This window comes from Camellia sinensis, chromosome 2 (genome assembly GCF_055761805.1).
Source record: "Camellia sinensis isolate YWXY chromosome 2, ASM5576180v1, whole genome shotgun sequence".
NCBI lineage: Eukaryota > Viridiplantae > Streptophyta > Magnoliopsida > Ericales > Theaceae > Camellia > Camellia sinensis.
The window spans coordinates 198349871-198368988 of NC_138962.1; the positions used below are offsets into that span (position 1 = coordinate 198349871).

At 29.5% G+C, this 19118-nt stretch overlaps 1 protein-coding gene across 1 annotated transcript; it reads left to right on the forward strand.

Moving 5' to 3' along the window:
- The first annotated feature begins 961 nt into the window (after positions 1–961).
- LOC114317330 (transcription factor UNE10) lies at positions 962–13316 on the forward strand. The gene is made up of 6 exons (XM_028264035.2): positions 962–1209; positions 1767–2475; positions 4247–4348; positions 6815–6880; positions 11972–12337; positions 12925–13316. The coding sequence occupies exons 1-6, from the start codon at positions 1103–1105 to the stop codon at positions 13003–13005; spliced, it is 1431 nt and encodes a 476-aa protein (XP_028119836.2). The 5' UTR covers positions 962–1102; the 3' UTR covers positions 13006–13316.
- The last annotated feature ends 5802 nt before the right edge of the window (positions 13317–19118 follow it).

Consider the following 19118-nt stretch of genomic DNA (forward strand, 5'->3'; position numbering starts at 1 on the left):
AGTTGTATGTTTTCTTGACTCTGGTTTGTGTGTCCATTGATTGAGTTTTCCTCCACCAGTCAGGTGGGTACTGTATATAATTGGTTGATTTTTTCTTGCTTTTGCAAAGTTAATTAAAAGTCAACTCTAACTCATTTTAAGTTAAGTCAAAAAAATTAATTTTTTATTAACTTTTTAAAATACTCTTTAATTCAGATGAGTGAGTTTTATTATGGTATTTATAGCAATTCCATTATCTGTCTTTATTGAGATAAGATATTAAAGATTTATCCTTAATTCTGATTTAATAAAATTTATGCATTTTTCTCATTAAAAGAAAAAGAAAAAAAAAAAAAAAAGAAGCGAGATATAGTCTGTATCATTTTGGTCGGTGTGACCACAATAGCATATATCTCTACTGCCGCCATATATGTATTTTTCTCTCTCCTCTCGTTGCCACATAATTTTTACTCTGTTGTGCTCCACATGCAAACGTTATTTTATTTATTTATTTATTTTTTTTTTATTTTTTTCTGTCTTGTGTTGGGATTTTTGAAAAATAAAAAATTATTATAAATTATTACATCATTTTATTATTATTATATATATTTTTATAAAAATTTATTAAAATATTTTGCTCACAAACGAGATCTAAGGTGAAAAAAAGTACTCTAAACAGTATAACGTGAAGTAGGTTCGTCTACACGACCCTGATTGTCTACTTTATAAGAATATAGATAGATAGGTATATAAAGATACATTTTGTGATGGTATCTTTGATAATGGGAATTTGTTTTTAATAATAGTTGAAACTTGAAGTTGAAAGTACCTCTCTAAAACCCACAAGATCTCTTTACAGATATTCGTCCTCTAGCTTCCAATTAGACATAACCACCTCTCTCTCTCTCTCAGTCTCTCTCTCTCTCAATTCAATCCATGGGCCTCTCTGTCAAATATTATTTTCTTTATCTCCAAAATAAATACCCAATTCTCTCTCTCTCCTCCTCTGAACTCATGCAGCTTCTACAAAACCAAAAACATCAACAAAGCGTAGGATAGCAGTGTAAAAACCTCTCTCTCTCTCTCTCTCTCTCTCTCTCTCAACAAACTTCCCTTGAAGAAGATGAGCCTGTGTGTTCCAAGCTGGGACATCGATGAAACTCCCACCCCTCCAACGCTCACCCTCCGTGCTCACTCCAACTCCAATTCCTTAGCCCCTGATGTTTCCATGTACCTCTCTCTCTCTCTCTCTCTCTCTCTCTCTCTCCATATATATATATGAGTGTGTGTGGGTGTGTGTGTCTGTGAGGAGCTCTTTCACCGGAGTGATGGTAAACTGTTGCCGACGTAGAATACAATAATATATTGTCGGCAACTGATACTATTATTTCCGGAACAAAATGTTATTTAGACAGAATTTTTATATATAATTTGTCACTAAAATAATTCAACGGTGGGTTTTTTCTTATTAATGTCATTTGAATGCACACTTTGTTTCAAAATGATAATTTTTTTCTTTTCTTTTCTGTAGCCATTCGATTTTGTATATAATTTATGTATAGTTATTTTTATATTTTTGTTTTTATTTGTATACCATTCGAATAAGGCTAACTACACTTGATGGGTAGTGCCATTACAAACCTAATTTGTATATAAAAAATTTGTAGAGAATGTTGTGTCTAATCTCTAATTGTTCATTGCAAGTTAAAAGGTCCAAAATTATATATATTTGTGTATATTTATATATGTATATTGATGACGGTGGTGGTGGTGGAATATGGTTGCAGGTTAGACTACGAAGTGGCGGAGCTAACATGGGAAAATGGGCAGCTAGCCATGCATGGCTTAGGCACACCGCGCGTGCCTAACAAACCACCACCCACCTCCTCCGCCACCACCACCAAGTACACTTGGGAGAAGCCACGCGCCGGTGGAACCTTAGAGTCCATAGTCAACCAAGCCACATGTTGCCCCATTTTCAAACCCTCCATCGGCAGCGGTACCATGAACGAGGATCTCGTCCCATGGTTTGACCACCACCACCGTGCCGCTGCTGCCTCTGCCACTGCTACCATGACGATGGACGCTCTGGTCCCGTGCTCCACCAGAGCAAAAGATAGCTCCACGCACGTGCTGAAAAGAACCAGCAACAGCACGTGCATGGTGGGATCCGCTACTCCAGTGGGGTCCTGCAGTGGGGCCAACACTTTTGAGAACAACGGCGGGGATTGTGGTGGTGGGGTGATGAAGCGGGCAAGGGTGGCGGCGCGTGTGCCAGTGGCAGCGGTGGAGTGGAGCAGTAGGGACAATAGTGTCAGCGGCAGTGTCAGTCGTCAGTTGACGACTATTGACACAGGCGAGAGGGAATTGGATGTGTGTGGTTTTACCTCTACTTCCATGGGGTCGCCTGAAAACACCAGCTCCGCCAAGCAGTGCACCAAGGCCACTACCACCACTGCTGATGACCATGACTCCGTTTGTCATAGTAGACCCCAGGTAATATTCTTGTCCCCTATGTTTTTATTCTTTCATACCTTCAATAATTCTTTTATTTTATTTTTATTTTTCTTTTCAACATTGTATTAAAAAAATTATAACTATATAAGTGTGTGAGTTCACAATAAATTATAACTATATAAATGTGTGAGTTCACAATATTAAGTTCAAGGTTAGAGAAATACTGTTTATCACAAAGTTTATTTTACTTTTTTATTTGGAGCTGGCTCCTCTTCACTGTAGAGGATAGTTTGGCATTAGTGCGTCTTAGTCTGAGTCCATGTCGATAATTTAAACTGTCAAATGTGTAGAACTCGTTAAATATTCTATTCTTTTAAAAAATTATGTTGATTGAATATTGGTAACCACTTAATCAGGTCGTATTTCTGTCGCGATTTACTTCAAAAAATATATTTGAAATTGTGATCTGATCAAGGGATTATCAATATCCAATCAATGTGATTTTTTACAAAGATAATATACTTAATGGATTATACATATTAAACAATTTGAATTATCGATATAGACCCGAATTAAGATCCACCAATGCTGAACTCACCACTCTAACGAGAGAGGAGCCAGGTTCTTTTTATTTCACTTCACTTATGATCTCCTTTGGGGATTAGTTAAGAAAAATTTACACAATAAATAAATAATAATAATGCTAAAAAAGTTTGTTTGACATATATATATATATATATATTATTTTTCATTTTTTTCTATTAACTTTTTATAATAGTTAAAATAATTTTTTGCTGAAAAATAAGTTTTGGAAACGAGTTAATTTTTTTTTTTTTTTTTTTTTTTTTTTAAACAAATAAAACTAGCTGTATGCCTCCGCCAAGTGAAGCCTCCTACAATAAAAACAAGCAACATGTACATATAGAATCTGTAATATATTTTAAAAAATAGTGGAATTTACTGTGCTGTTTACAGAAATTACATATGAAGTGAAGAGTTCTGATAATATATTCTTGTGATATATATATAGTAATTCTCTTACAACTATACTATAAATTTCGAATTCTAGACATATTTGTTGAATAATTTCTTGGATTGAGTTTTCTTTCAAATTCAAATTTGAATTTGAGATAACTGTTTATATTTGGAAAATACTTCTTATAGAATTCTCAAAATAATGTGATGTGTTTTTGTGATAAATGAGTTCGGATTTGTTAAAATGGAAGATCTTAACTTCGTGGTGCAGGTGATTTAAACAAACTATTCATCTTATGCAACTAATTAAAAAAATTATCGACTATCATATTACTTGGATCATTTTTATCTATATGACCTAAATATTTTTAAGAATAAACCATCAATCTGTTATAATATATATATGATTTGATCATATGATTACTTTTGTTTGATCAACTTAATTTTTTTCATGTATATTCTTCTCAGCTTGTCATATGAGATAACGGTTCAAATTATTGACATGATTACATATTAGTCCCATAATACACTAATTTTACTTGTAAAATTGAGTTTTTCAACTTTAACAAATCTAAACTCTATTTATACATTTTATTTTAAAATTATAAATCCAAGTACAACCACGACATCTTGTATATAAATGCTGAATATTTTGTTTGTCTCCATAGATCACTCTTTTAAAAGTTCCTTATCCACTATGCCCAAGATAGTTACCCACTCACATAAAAGTGAGTCTAATTTAGGATGTCCCATGTTATTAAAAAAAAAAATAGCATGTCTAATCTATTTTAATATAAAAAATAATAATTTCATTTTTTTTTTATTATTTTAAAAGAGAGAGGCAGGGGACGAGGAAGACAAGAGGAAAGCAGCTAGAAAGTCTTCAATCTCAACTAAAAGGAGTAGGGCAGCTGCCATTCATAATCAGTCTGAACGTGTATGTTTTCTCTCTCTTTTCCTCACTCATAATCATATATATATATATATATATATATATCAATAATATTATTGATCATGAAAAACGTTTCTCGAAAATCATTTCAAAATTTTTGTTGGTCAAAAGGCCGGTGGATCTTAAGTTTTTCTGAGGTTCAGGGTCACAGTTTCAACACACTTTTTGTGAAAGATTTTTGGTGACTTTTTTTTTTATTATCAGCAAATCGAAACTTTATTGATGTAAGAATAAAATATATTGTATGAAACAAAATATATCAATAAAGAAGAGAGAAGTACAAGAATATCACAATGAGTTAAAACATCTCAACTAAGCTGGCACGAAAGAGCTTATCCTATCGTTTATTAGCACCTCTAAATTAGCATTTATATATATATACATATTTATGCATAATAAATAATATATAGGATTTTATTCGTACATGTGTCCTACATGTTAAAAATGTTTAAAAAATTATATACAATTTTATTGTATTCACTTTCGTACTGAATATGCTATATTCTTAGTGTATTTAACGCGCGTTTAGGGCAAGTACAAACTTAAAAATCTCTCTCTCTCTCTCTCTCTATTTGACTAATCACTACAAAAATTTAAAATTTTAGAGATTAAAATTTAGGGATAAAATTATTTTTTAAGAATCAAATAATTTTGTTGCGAAAAATGCTATTATATTTTTAATAACAAAAATTGTACATTAGTGATGAATTATTATACATTTGGGACCAAATTTTTTGTCTAAAAAGATAAATCATTTTGAGATCAAATTATTTTGTCCCTAAAAGTCTATTTATTAGTGACATTTTCAAAATTTTGTCTCTAAAAATCTTATTTTTGACTTTTCGAGATGACTTTTTAACGACTATTTTAATGACGATAAAAATTGATTCATAAATGTCTTTTGTAATAATTTTTTCACTTTTAAAGATCAAAACAGTTAATTTTTAAAATTTTTATATTTTATAGTAAATATGTTAAAAATAATTAATACAGAATTTTGTAAGCATAAAAATTCGATATATTCAAGGGCATTCGATAGTGCTTATAGTTCTATCTCTTTTACAATAAATATTTTTAGTATACATTTTTCTTAAAAAATATTTTGAAAACAAATAAGCGAAATAGGAATGAGATGGCTGGTGGTAAGAATTCAACACAAATAGTGGCCTAGCGTGGTAGAATCATTGAAATTTGTCACTGAAAGTCGTGAATAGAAGTCAGAGTGGCAAAGGTGATGGTGATTGAAGGGAATGTAGATTTAAAATGTTTATATATATATATATATATATATATCAGAATTCTATATAATTAACATTTTCCAATGTATATCATGTTTAAAAAATGATATATTTTGGTATGATCTAAATAAGTGTATTTTTTAAATTTTTATGAAATATGAGTTGGGTATGGGTTGTGTTTGGAGTGATGTATTAGAGAGTGATGTGACTTAAATAAGATGATATGATTTAAATAGGATAGTGACTTTTTAACTTTTTAAATTTTTTTAAAGATGCCAAACTAAGCCTTAAATAAAGTTTTCTTAAAAAAAATTGTTGTTTAAGATATTACTACTCTGTTCCAAAATAATGATTCTTTTTTAGAAATTTAATTTTTTTTAATAGTATAATTATTGTATTTTAAAAAATTAATTTTTCAAAATTACCCTTGATAGTACATTTTTTAGAGAATATCAACGTTATAATTGTATTTTTTATATTGTTAATGAATTTAAAAGAATGGTAAAATAAGAAATTTTGTATTATTTTTATACTTAATTTTTAAAAAATGACTTATATTTTGAGATAATGAAAAATGAAACAAGGGATTAATATTATGGAATGGAGAGAGTACATGTGCCGTTTTGGGGAGAAGTAAAAAACTCAAGCGTTTTGTTGGTTTAAAGAAAAAGCTGGGCAGTCGAAAACATAATTTGTTGCATTTGGGATGTGACAAAAACGCTGCCTTGTGAAATTACCTAAATACCCTCCATGTTAACAAATTACCTAAAATTTCAAAGTTTGGCAAGGGTATTTTGGACATTTTATTTTGATATGATGTTATAAATAAATATTAACTCAAAAAGTCAAAAGTCAACTTTTTATCAATTTTCCAAATCACTTTTTAAAAAAGTCAAAAGACTTGGTAAAAAGTTAAAAGTTAATTTTTTACTAACTTCTCAAAACACCCCATAATTAAGTTCTCTCTCATACGATTGTGCACGTGGAAACTCATGTGTATGTATTTATTTATTTTTAATTCAAGATATTGCTCAACTTTAATGCACACTGACGAACCAATTATTCAGATCGATCATAAATGTGTTGGAAGAGATAATTAAAACCCTCTTCTTTTTTCGGTGGACCAAGAAAAAAGACAAAAAAGAAAAAAGAAGAAAAATTTATTCTGTACTTTCTGCTAATATTGAAAATTGTATGTGTGTGGTTATTTTAGAAAAGAAGAGATAAGATCAACCAGAGGATGAGGACCTTGCAGAAGATGGTCCCAAATTCTAGTAAGGTGTGAATACTATTCTCTCTCTCTCTCTCTCTCCTCTTTCTTTATTTTTGAAAAAATTTACTGTTATCCAGACATAAAATGTATAAATGTGGGATAAAATATATGCAATTACAAATGTAAATATTTTGTTTGCAATTATCAATACAAATATTTTAAGTTACATTTTATGTTATTTTATAAAATTATTTAGCACAACATTTGTTTCCCTCTTATTTTTAAATTTGCTCAATAGAACCTTTTTTATTTCGGGTAATTACGGGTCAGTCCTATGGATTGAATTTTTTTGCTAATAAGTTTTGCTAATACACAAACAGCTATCGTAATGATAAATTTCCCAGTTACATTGATAAATTTATTAATCTAATAAATAAAACTCAAAACTAAACATAAATAAAAAGAATAATGATAAATTACACAGATAAATTTCTCATTCACAGAACTTGTACATTTATGAAATTTTCACTCAGAATTTATGAATAAATAAGTCCGTTCGATAAGACCAATGGATAATTGTCCCTTTAAAATTTGATATTATTGGAAAACACTATGCTTATAATTTGAACCCCTCTTCGGTCACATCTTATGCTACCCTATTAGGAACTAGAAGGGCCACACAAGTTTAATTTGGACCACACAAACTTGTTCCAAGTAAATGTTGGGGGAAAATATCCCAGTGCCTATCTTTCTTGATTTATAAATGATTGATTTTAGTTTTGATATATTATAAATGGATATGTGCATGTACACATAAATATACACAAATAATTGAAAACTATTGAAGGATGCTAAAATGTGATAGAAACTCCTCACACCAAATGGTGTGTTGCCATTTTTTTTTTATATACATTTTTTTATAATATATATAAAAATAAATTAGATGGTTTGGATGCATTATGTTGGATTTAAATAGAGAGATTAATTATATTGTTAGGACTGTTTTAAATAAATTATTTATTAATAGAGTTTCTTGGGACTATATTAATGTAATACGTAGCAATACTTTTGTGTCTAATGCAAAAAAAATTTGGCAATAAAACAACTATGTGAATAACATAGGCCCTGTTTGGTAGAGCTGTGGGAAAGTGCTTATAGCTTATGCTTAAACAGCTCATAGTTTATAACTATGAACATAAACTGATTTCTGACTTTTTCTTAAAGCATCTCCTGTCCCACTTAAAGAATAAGCTGATTTCTGACTTCCAAAAAGTTATAAACTATAAGCTATAAGATAAACTAAACACATCAAAATAACTTAAATTAAGCTAAAAATTGATATAAACTGATTATAATTTCTGCCAAAGAGGCACATAGTCCTCTTGTTTTAAACATTTACAATGGCTTTGTTTCTAAGTTGCTTCATTGAGCATTGCTGATGCATACTAATTAAATTGATTTGACGTGGTGTTTAAATTTGAATCTTATTTTTTTTATCAGTAAATTTGAATCTTATTATTATTATTTTTTTGGCATGAAGAAGGCCGAAGCCAAAAGGAATCTTATTATTGTGCTATGCAATCTTTATTGGATCATGTAGTTTTTTTTAAAATTTTTTTTTTTATCCTCTTTTTACCTATTGTTAAAAAATGATTAATTATACTAAGGCCAAGTTTGACATCTACTAAATAATACAAAAAGTCAAAAAGTCACTATCCTATTTAAGTCACATCATCTTATTTAAATCACATCACCTCTCTAACACATCACATCAAACCCAACCAAAACCCAATCCATATAAGCCAATAAGCCAAAAAGTGCACTTTTTTAGGACATCCCAAACCAACTAAAAAAGTGCACTTTTTGACTTATTGGTGGGTTTGGGTTGGGTTTGGGTTGGGTTTGATGTGATGTGTTAGAGAGGTGATGTGATTTAAATAAGATGATGTGACTTAAATAAGATAGTGACTTTTTGACTTATTTAGTACATACCAAACTAGCCCTAAGATCCCTCAATTATCAGTAAATAGAAAGACATGAAAATAAAGGTATCATTTTAAAAAATTTGTCCATACAAGATATGCCCTATTTGCAAGATGGAAAAACTGTCCATATGATTTTCAATCAATTAGGAGTACCATCACCAATGAATGTAGGACAAATATTTGAATGTTCACTCTTCCTTATCTATAAATCCATGTTATTTAACCCTTTAAACTTTCACCCTTTCAGATCACCTTTAAAAGAAGTGTATATGTAAGATTTTCATAATTGAAAAAGTTGATATATACGAATTTATAATAAATAATTTTATGTACCTCACTTTAATTATTCGAAATTTATCTTGAAAAAGATTGTATGATTGAAATTTAATTTATATAGTGTAAAGTTTACGTGTAGAATAAATTTAAATCATAAGATGATAATTTTTAATTAGTTAAATAAATTTATTACTTTTTATAAATAAAAAAGATTAAAGGATTTAAGGTCATGTTTGTTTGGGAGATTAGGAGGTTGGATTAGAGTAATAAAGAGGTGGGTCCCACTAACTCTTGTTTGGTGGCTTCCTTGTGGAGGCAGTTGCTACTCCAAACGGCTTGCTAATCCCCCTCAGTAGGGAGGATTAACTTGGGTGAATTTTGGATGGGATTAAAAAAAATAGTGAGGGAATTAAGTCTATTTTATATAAAAATTTTATATTTTTATTTTTATTTTTTTGATCAAATGCACCTATTTGTTTTAGTTTTTTTAATATAGTAATAATTTATTTATTTATTTTATATGAAAATAATTTAACAATTTCATCAGTAACCATCTTTTTTTACGTTATCATCAAAATAAATATATTTTTACATAATCATTTCACTAATAATTTTTATTTTAATAATTTCTTCATTAATAATTTTATCTAATTTAATCCGCTAAACATAGTATGGTAAGTGTAATAAATCCTAGAGAAACCTGACAAAATCTAAGCATGTGAGTCCGGCCACCAAAAATAGGCTAGAGAAAGTAATTGGGAATAATATGTGGTCCAAATACTTTTAGGAGTACAAAGGGTAGTCCTCATAGGGAATCTTCCAATGATTTTAGTCCACAAAACAACATTTTATTAATTATTTGGGTCAGCTGTAGGGTGTAAGAATAGACCATCTCATCCTACAAACATAAATATGCCACCCCTAGTGCTGGGACCACAGTACCTTTGTTCTTGTCTCTCAAATCTTCGACTCTGAACTCAATCATTGTTATGAATTCTGATAAATTCTTTGCACCTATTTATGGTGTACGCTTAGAGAAAATTATATACGTATATATATATATATATATATATATATTGATTCATAGGAAATTTAAAGAAAATCAGAGTTCAAAGTACACCAAATTCTTAGAGAAAATTATATTATACTAATGTGACAAATACAAGTGATATCTCCGTAAAATTTGATTGATTAAAATAATAAAATTTATTATTTTTTGTCTTAATAGAAGACGTGTCTTAATATCAATAATATGTTGAATCATCAAATAACTTCTCTTTGCTTATCTATTGATTTTCAAGAAAATTATAAATGAGTGTAATTTTAAAAAAATAATTATAGATTAGTAGTAAATTTTACTAATATTAATAATTAAAGTCATAATTTTTTTTTTTAAAGAATTTGTAATTGCTTTGTTAGAAGTACACTAAATTATAATTTTACCTTAATTTTTCAGCTTAGGAGTTGGTGGAGTTGTTTGTTGCAACTTCCATAAGTTGATTATAGTTTATTTTAATTTAGGAGGCTATGTTAGATTGTTTGGTACAACTTCTACTTATAACTTATTAAGGTTTCGTTTGACAACCTTCAGTTTTAATTAAAAAGTCATTATGAGTTGTTATATCATTTTCTTTACTTTTTACATATCCTTTCGTAAAAAGATAAAAAAATTACTAAAATAATATGTTCCCAAACAAGATCTTGTAGAAATAACTTAAATAAGTTAAAAAAAAAACTGATTATTTAGAAATTAGGAGATGATTGCTTTTAATTTCCATTTTCTGATTACCAACTTCTAATTTTAAAAAAAATTATACTAAACAGCGCCAATACAACTATTTTGGAGTATGGTAGGAATGTATGAAGACTATTATTGGCTTTGTCATAATAATAATAATAATAATAATAATAATAATAAATTTGTAACTTATTTAAGTTTAAAAGTTAAAATTTTACACTAAAGCTAGATTTGGGGAGAGATTTGAAAAGAAAAAGAGAAAAAGTGTGTGAAAGTGTAGGTGAAATGTAATTATATTTTATTCTCATTTCAACTATCTTTTTCACTTTCTTTCCAAATCCCTTATCAAATTCATGAACCAAATACAGTTTTAAGTAACTATAGTTTGAATTTATTTATTTTGTACTTTATTTTTTTTAAACTCAAAATAAGTTAAATAAAATAATTTTTTTAAAAAAAAAAATCGGGTTTGAGATGTTTGTTTAAGTCATCAATATTGGTAAAAAAAAAAAAAAAAAAAATCATTATGGGGGTATTTAGGATGATTTAAATAAGTATAAATTTTGATTTTTTACGAAAAAATATGCAGAAAAGTAGAGAGATGATATGATTAAAATAAGTGCACTTATATCAAGTATGCCAAATAGGGCGATGTGGGATTTTTTTTTAAAGAAGAAATTTAATGAGTGGTGACATTTCAATTCCACTTTTGTATGAACGTACTGCCATTTTTGTTTTTGTCACTCCCTTAAATAGTTGATACATTTTCAGAAATGCTTGTATATTTAAGGGTAATTTGTATTAAAAAATAATAATAATAAGGAAGTGCATTTATCCAAAATTGGAGTGAGAATAGCAATGCTCAAATTAATTAGTTAGTGCTTTATAAATAATCATGTGGTTTGTTGCAGTTTATTGAGATTATTACAACTTTTTTGAAGTTCGCATTAAGTGTTTGATATAATTTTTATTTATAATTTATGAGAAAAATGGACTCAAATAAGCTCATAACAAAAAAGTTGGGAAAATATACTTTTGAATCACATGTTTAAATTATTGCTTTGTAATAATTTTCAATTTTGCACCAAAAAGACCAATCAACCCATGTGTTGAATTGACCTCCTAAACATATGCAAAATTTTGATGATTTGATTTCAGACTGATAAAGCTTCAATGCTTGATGAAGTGATTGAATACTTAAAGCAACTTCAAGCTCAAGTTCAGATGATGAGTAGAATGAACATGTCTTCCATGATGATGCCAATGACCTTGCAGCAACAACTCCAATTGTCTATGATGGCTCCAATGGGGATGGGAATGGGCATGGGGATGGGGATGGGGATGGGGATGGGTGTCATGGACATGAACACCATCAGCCGCTCTAATATCGCTGGAATCCCTCCTCTTCTCCACCCTACAGCCTTCATGCCCCTACCTTCTTGGGATGGCACCGGTGATCGGTTATCTGCTCCAGCCACAGTGATTCCAGACCCCATGTCTGCATTCCTTGCATGCCAACCACAGGTAATTCAAATAGGTTAATATTTATTAACGTGTACATGTCACTAATACTATAGATCACACCTTTTTTTTTTTTTAATATAAAAAAGTGTCACTACACCTTCAGTATGGTGGAGTGCGATCCCCATCCTCAATGAATTTAATGGGGAAACTGTATACAAAATTTATTCTTATTTGACAATTTTATATCCAAAATCTTAAATGAAGAAAATTTCAAATATATATGGCCACTGTGAAAAAAAAAAAAAAAATTTCTATTGAGGAAAATATAAAATGACTTTCAAATCATAGATAAAAATAGATGTATTTATGGAATTTTTGTGGGGATAAATCATAAAAAAAAAAATTAAAAATTAAAACTAAAGGTAAAATGTTATTTTCAACTTTTTAGTGGAACTATTTTGAAAAATAGAACAAAATTAAATTTCCAAAAGCCTCAAATGGCTCCCACTGGCCCTATAATGGTTCTGCCCATGCCAGCACAATATTTTAGACACTTTTCTATAAAAAAAAGTTCCTAGTCTGTATTGTTTTCCTATATACATTAGTGTAAATGGTTGATTATGGTGTTGGTTTTATTTTTGTGGCAGCCCATGACCATGGATGCATACACTAGGATGGCTGCATTGTTTCAACAACTACATCAACCACCTTCTACTTCTAAGACTTGAAGAGTTATATGTGCTTCACATATCCATCAATTCCTTTCTATGCTATGTCCATAGATAGATGGGATTGGTTTGGAACCATAAATAAACAAGACTCCGAGCATAATTAGTATGTGTGTAATTACAAGAGTGTGTTGGAGATTGTTAATTAGGGTGCTAATATTGATTTTTCTTGGCCCTAACTTATATATTTTAGCTCCATCAAGTGATAGTGAAGTTTTTGGAAATTGATTTTACAACTTGTGTTATTATTATTATTATTTTTTTGTATGGTGAGATGTGGAATCTATACATATTTTGCTTTTGGCTTGTCATGTCTTTTCCAATGCCTGTCCTAATTGTCTGTCTCATCTGTCTATCTCACCTGTCTATCCCATTCTTCATACATTTATACATCGCCTTTATTTGAAATCAATCTTCATTTCATTGTTTAAAACACATTGATTTCTTTTGCCCTTCTTGTAATGGAAGAACGTGGCATGATATGGAACATGAGAAAAATAGTGAGGATAGAAAATTGGGACAAAAAATCCAAATCCAATCTAAGGGCCTATCCCAAAACATTCCCTAATGCTTTTATTTTTGAGCAAATTACATTGGTAGTCCTTGTAATGTGTCACTCATGTCTATTTGGTCCCTATAATTATAACTGCATCGATTTTCTTATTGAAAATTTCAAATTATGTTAATTTAGTCTAATTAATAACGTCTTTTTAAAAATTTAACTGAATTCAAAAGACAAAGTAGTCTATTTGCTCTCTTTAAAGTGATCAATGATTCTGTTTGAATAAATCATATTGCCTTTGATTTCTATTCAATTTCTTAATGAATGCTATGAATTAAACTAAATTAACATAATGTGAAAAATTAAAGGTCAAAATTGATACAATCAAAGATACATAGATTGAATTGATACAAGAAGCAAATTACAGACATTATAAATATAATTTCAATTTTTTTGGAGCTTTCCTTTGAATTTTACATTTTCTATAAGGTGTGGATGTGTAAGGAAAGCAGTCATATTTCACTTATGGAGAAAAGATCAGGAATTTTTTCCCTTTCTTGTAAAAAGTAAAGATAATATATCATATATAATATAATACTGGATGAAAGTTGGGAAAAGAAAACGGAGTTGTTTAACTTTTTACTAAATGAAAGTTATAATATTTTTTTTGGAGTAAGACTAATTTGGTTCCGTTATATTGTGATGTAATATGAGAAATAAAAATCATGTAATAGTTTTTTTTTTTAAAATTATTATTATTATTGAATAATAGAAAATAAACACAATACATAAAAAAGTGTGGAAAATTTCTTTTGAAATCTATTTTTATTTTGAAAAAAAATCAGAAATAATTTTATTTTTAGAGTTTTCATCCTTTTGATTTTGTGTAAAAAAAAAACAAAAACAAAAAAAAAAAAAAAGAAGAAAAAAGAGAATAAAACAATGCCAAATGATTATTAATATTAATTAGTCTTTTTGTTGTGCTTGCCACTTTGGACATGGCTTCTCTTAAGACTTTTGGTCATGATTTACCAATTAGAGATATATTTCGAGTAACTGCATGGGAGCTAAACAAGAATAATTAAAATTGAAGGCTTAAAGCATGCTTTTTAGTTATTTCAGTGGGTTTTGCCTGGGTCTATCAGTTGTCTGTTTAACTGGTGCATCGGTATTAAGCTTCAAAAGCAGGAGCAGATGATATGGAGAGCAATCCCCCTAGCAGTGCTATGGTCAGTTTGGAATCGTAGAAATGAGTGTATCTTCGGTAATGCTCAGGTGGATATTGATGATCTATGTGAATCCATTAAGGTTAGGATTGCTTTGTGGGTTAAATATTCTTGCCCTTCCATAAATTACTCTGTTTTTGACTTAGTACATCACCTTCAGCAAGTTAGAATCTGCATTAGGAGAGGGTTTTGAGTTGGTTTCTGCAGCTGCTGGTATGGCAATTGGAGTTCTGCTTCTGGTTTGGCTTCTGCAGCTGCTGGGACAGTTTTGCTTGCAGCTGGTCGTATAGTTCTGCTGATTCTGCTTCTAGCATGATTCTGCTTCAGATGGATGTTGTTGTATCCTCAGAAACATATGGTATCCTCTGCTGCTGGTTTTCTGCTTCTGTTTCAGCTGGTATTCTGCTTCTGATGCTTCTACCATGACTCTGCAGCTGTTGGATGTTGTTGGTGTATCAACTCTTGGCTGGGTGCTTTGGGTGTTTTTTCTCTTTTTTCCTGTTGGTTTCTCACCAACTTTCGGTGGTGCTAGCAAATGATTGGGTATCCCCCTTGGTGCCAACCTAGTTGGGATTGGGGGGTGTACTTTGATGCTTTTTGCACCTCCTCTCTTTATTGATGTTTTCCCATATGTAATGTATGCTTTCTCATCAATAAAGTTCTTTTTTGCTCATCAAAAAAATTGGTAAGTGTTTGCATATGATTTTGTTAGCCTTCTTATTTTAATCTAGTTTGGATAGGATGATTTTCCTATGATAGAGTCTGCATGTATATTTTTCCTTTATTGTTGTATTGTATGTTAGTATTCTGTAATACACTTTGATTTATATGAATACAATTTTTATTTTGCCCATCATCCTTTCAATTTTAAATTTGTATATTTTCACATTGTGTATAGCCCAAGTGCTCACGTCCTCTTTCGAGGGGAAGGCGGCAACCCAAGCGAGGACCATAATATTGATATAATTATAATAACATGCATATATATCACCTAAACACTAATGTATTAGGAGTCTTGCTAATTGCAGTCTCAAGAGTTGTTAATAAGAAGTATTAAATCTCAAAAAAATTATAATTTCAATATACTTTTCACGTATCTCAAGAAAAATCAGAATTGAGTTTTAACCAAAGAGCCACTTGGTCAAAATTCAATTCTAATTTCTCTGATTTTTTAGTTCATGATTTCCATATTCACATTCATGAGGTTCGAAAAATTAAAGCAAAAAATAAGCGCTAATCTACTCCCATTGGCTAAGTTTTTTCTGTCTCTTTTTCTTTGTTTGTAGTTTTTCTCCTTCAATCTCTTTGCACTTAGTTTGGCATCTTGCCTTCTATTATGTTTTTCTCGCATTGGATTAGCACATGACTGTGCTTGCGTTTAGGTGCCAACCTGGTTAAGATTCTTTTATTCAAGCTATGATGCTTTCTCCTCCTTTGCTTCTTGATGTATCTTTGAACATTGTACTACAGTTTGATATATCAATACATTTCTTTTTGCCGATCAAAAAAAAAAAAAAATCATTTTTAATTTTTTCCATATTTACTAGTATCAAAAGAGTAAGATTTCACATTTTCTCAAACAGTGGTGATTAGTAGCTCTACTGAGCTGGCACCTTCAAAAAAAAAAAAAAGAAAAGTTAAACCAAAATATCACATGAAGATGAGACTCACACCATTGCCACCTCATTGGAGCAACATTTTTCTTTCTCAAATGATATATTTTTATAAGAAATATTGAAAGCTCTAAATTAAGAGCTCTAATAGTTTTAATTGGTGTGTGGATCCCATGTGATGTGATATTTTGGTCTTTTTTTTTTAATTTTCCACATCATTAGTGTTCTTTTAAAACTCCCAAATTAAAAAGATATATCGGGCTCGTTTGGTTTGATTTTCTGAAAAAAATTTGGGAAATTTTCTCTACAAATAAGTTTTCAAAAATAATCAAACCAAACAAATTTTTCCAAAAAAATTTCTCAAAACTTGTAAACCAAACAAGTTTTCCAAACAAATCTCTCTCTCACACATATCAAATCAATCACTTTTTCCAAAACTCTATCTCAAAATAATTTTTCAAAACATCTTTTAAAAAAAACCAAACCAAACATGTTTTCGTACTTTTTATCTCTAAAACACATCTCTCAAACACAAACCAAACATACCCATCATTTCTGAAATTTTCCTATATGTAATTCATGTATTATATTTTAACATGAACAAATTATATAAATTAGATAACTATATTCATCATTTGATCATCATGGGACAGACATAGTCAATCATAAAATAATCAAAACCAGTGACACAAGTAGGTACATGGTGGTCTAAGTCTCCACTGTGCATGGAGGGGACACCTAACATGCAATGTTTACTAAAAGATAAGCACTTAAATGATTGGATTGCATTGTTTGCCCAACTTGGATTCAAGGGTCACCACATGTTTGTTTAAAGCCTTTTGAGATATATACATATAATAATCGTAAAATAATAATAATAAAAATCAAACTAAATATTTGTCGAATGACTTTGGGCCTTTCCATATCTTTTCATTTCATCTGATAAAGTCAATTTGTCCTCTTTTAATCTTTTCATTTCTATAAAGTGGTCTTATTGGAGCAGTTATGGCTTTTGTCCCTAATTTTTTATCACTACACAAAAATAAATAAATAAATATTCCTGCATTTTCAAAATTTTGGGAAAAGTGAAAATCATCGGGAAAGCCTTCCTAACATTTTTCCAAGAGTTTTTTTAAAAATTTAGCAAAAATTAATGTTAGGAATGTTTTCAGTATTGATTAGATCCTAACAATATGCATTTAAAAACTTCCGGTAAAAAAAAAAAAACATCGACAATAGCACTCAGGTGTCGACAAAGATGTATATTTTTTTCCTGAAGTTTTTGAAACATCAGGAATAACTACATCGATTGTTAGGAAAAGAAAATATTGTTCATCATATTATTTGATTTGGTTCACATTTTATAATATATGATAATTTTATAATATATGATAATTTATTTTGTACTCATTTTATTCTGCATATGTAGAATTATTTTGTTTAAGAGGCCTACATAACATATACCGGAATACCCTCCATAAAATAAATTATCTTGTCTTGTCTTATCTGCAAACTAAATATGACCCAAGAGAAAATTATTATTAGTTTTTGGTTGAGCCAAAAAGGATAGGAGGGAGCAATGAGTGCATGGCAACTCTCATTGAATGCGACTAGGAATTCTTATTCACTTGGAGTTAGATAAGAGAGATATAAACAAAACTAGATAAGAGAGATTTAGATGGGCCAGACAACACAATACACTACAAAGGGGATAGTGGCGGTCCATGAAATTGTGCAAAGGGGTCAAAGTAAAATTTAAATATATTTTGGGTTAAAATTCTACTTTTTTTTTTTGTTTTTTTTGGTTGTAAATACTCAAAATCAAATGGGCTAATAAGGTTTTTTTGATGTAATGAAGGGTCAAAGTAAAATTATATAAATTTTGAGATTATCTAATAATTTGGTTGCTTGGTGCAGTATATTCGAGCAGTTTATAGTTTTTATTTTTTATTTTGGAATTCTGTGCTAAAATGTTTGGTGCAACTTTTGTTAATAGAAATAAGTTAAATAGGCTAAAAATGTTGATTATGTGAAAGTTGGGAGAAGTACTTCTAGTTTCTTTTTATTTTTATTTTTATTATTATTAGATTTCTGTTTGAAAAAACTATACTAAATAGGCCTAATATTCTGTAGTTTATTTTAAAATTAACTTGATTACTTGATAATTGAATTTAGGTATATATATTTATATGCTTTGAACAATAATTATTATTGTCACAATCTTGGTCTTTTTCTTCCTATCTTCTTCTCCCTAAAGCAACTGGATGACTTTTGCTTGGCCGAAAAATTTGTGTAGTCAAACTCATTGGATTTGTAGGATAACACTTGCTTATCTCACCATGTTTATTATTAATAAATAAAAAAAAATGCTAAAAGTAACTTTTATAGTTGTTGTGTTGAAAATTTTGTAAAAAAAGAATTAAAAAATATTTAAAATATTTAAAATATATATTAAAATTATAAATATTTTAATATTATATAATTTTATTAATAACTTTAAGATTGTCATAAACCGAACTCTTATTAATATTGATTGCAAGAGCATCATTATTCATTGGATTGGTTTGGACCTCAACTAACTATACACAAAGTACTACTAATATACAAGTGGAGGATAGGTAGTGAGTCTAATCATGGAAAAAGCTACAAATGAATTGCTCCATCAGTCACAACTAGAGTTCATCCAGTCTTGGTCTAAGCTTTGGATTTTAAAAATGAGTTGTATAATGCTCAACTAATATCAATTATAATTTCATTTGATGTTTTATATAT

Coding starts and splice junctions, on each gene's coding strand:
- LOC114317330 (XM_028264035.2), top strand. CDS start 1,103: ATGAGCCTGTGTGTTCCAAGCTGGGACATCGATGAAACTCCCACCCCT. Junction 4,349..6,814: donor TTCATAATCAGTCTGAACGT/GTATGTTTTCTC, acceptor TGGTTATTTTAG/AAAAGAAGAGATAAGATCAA. Junction 12,338..12,924: donor TCCTTGCATGCCAACCACAG/GTAATTCAAATA, acceptor TTTTTGTGGCAG/CCCATGACCATGGATGCATA.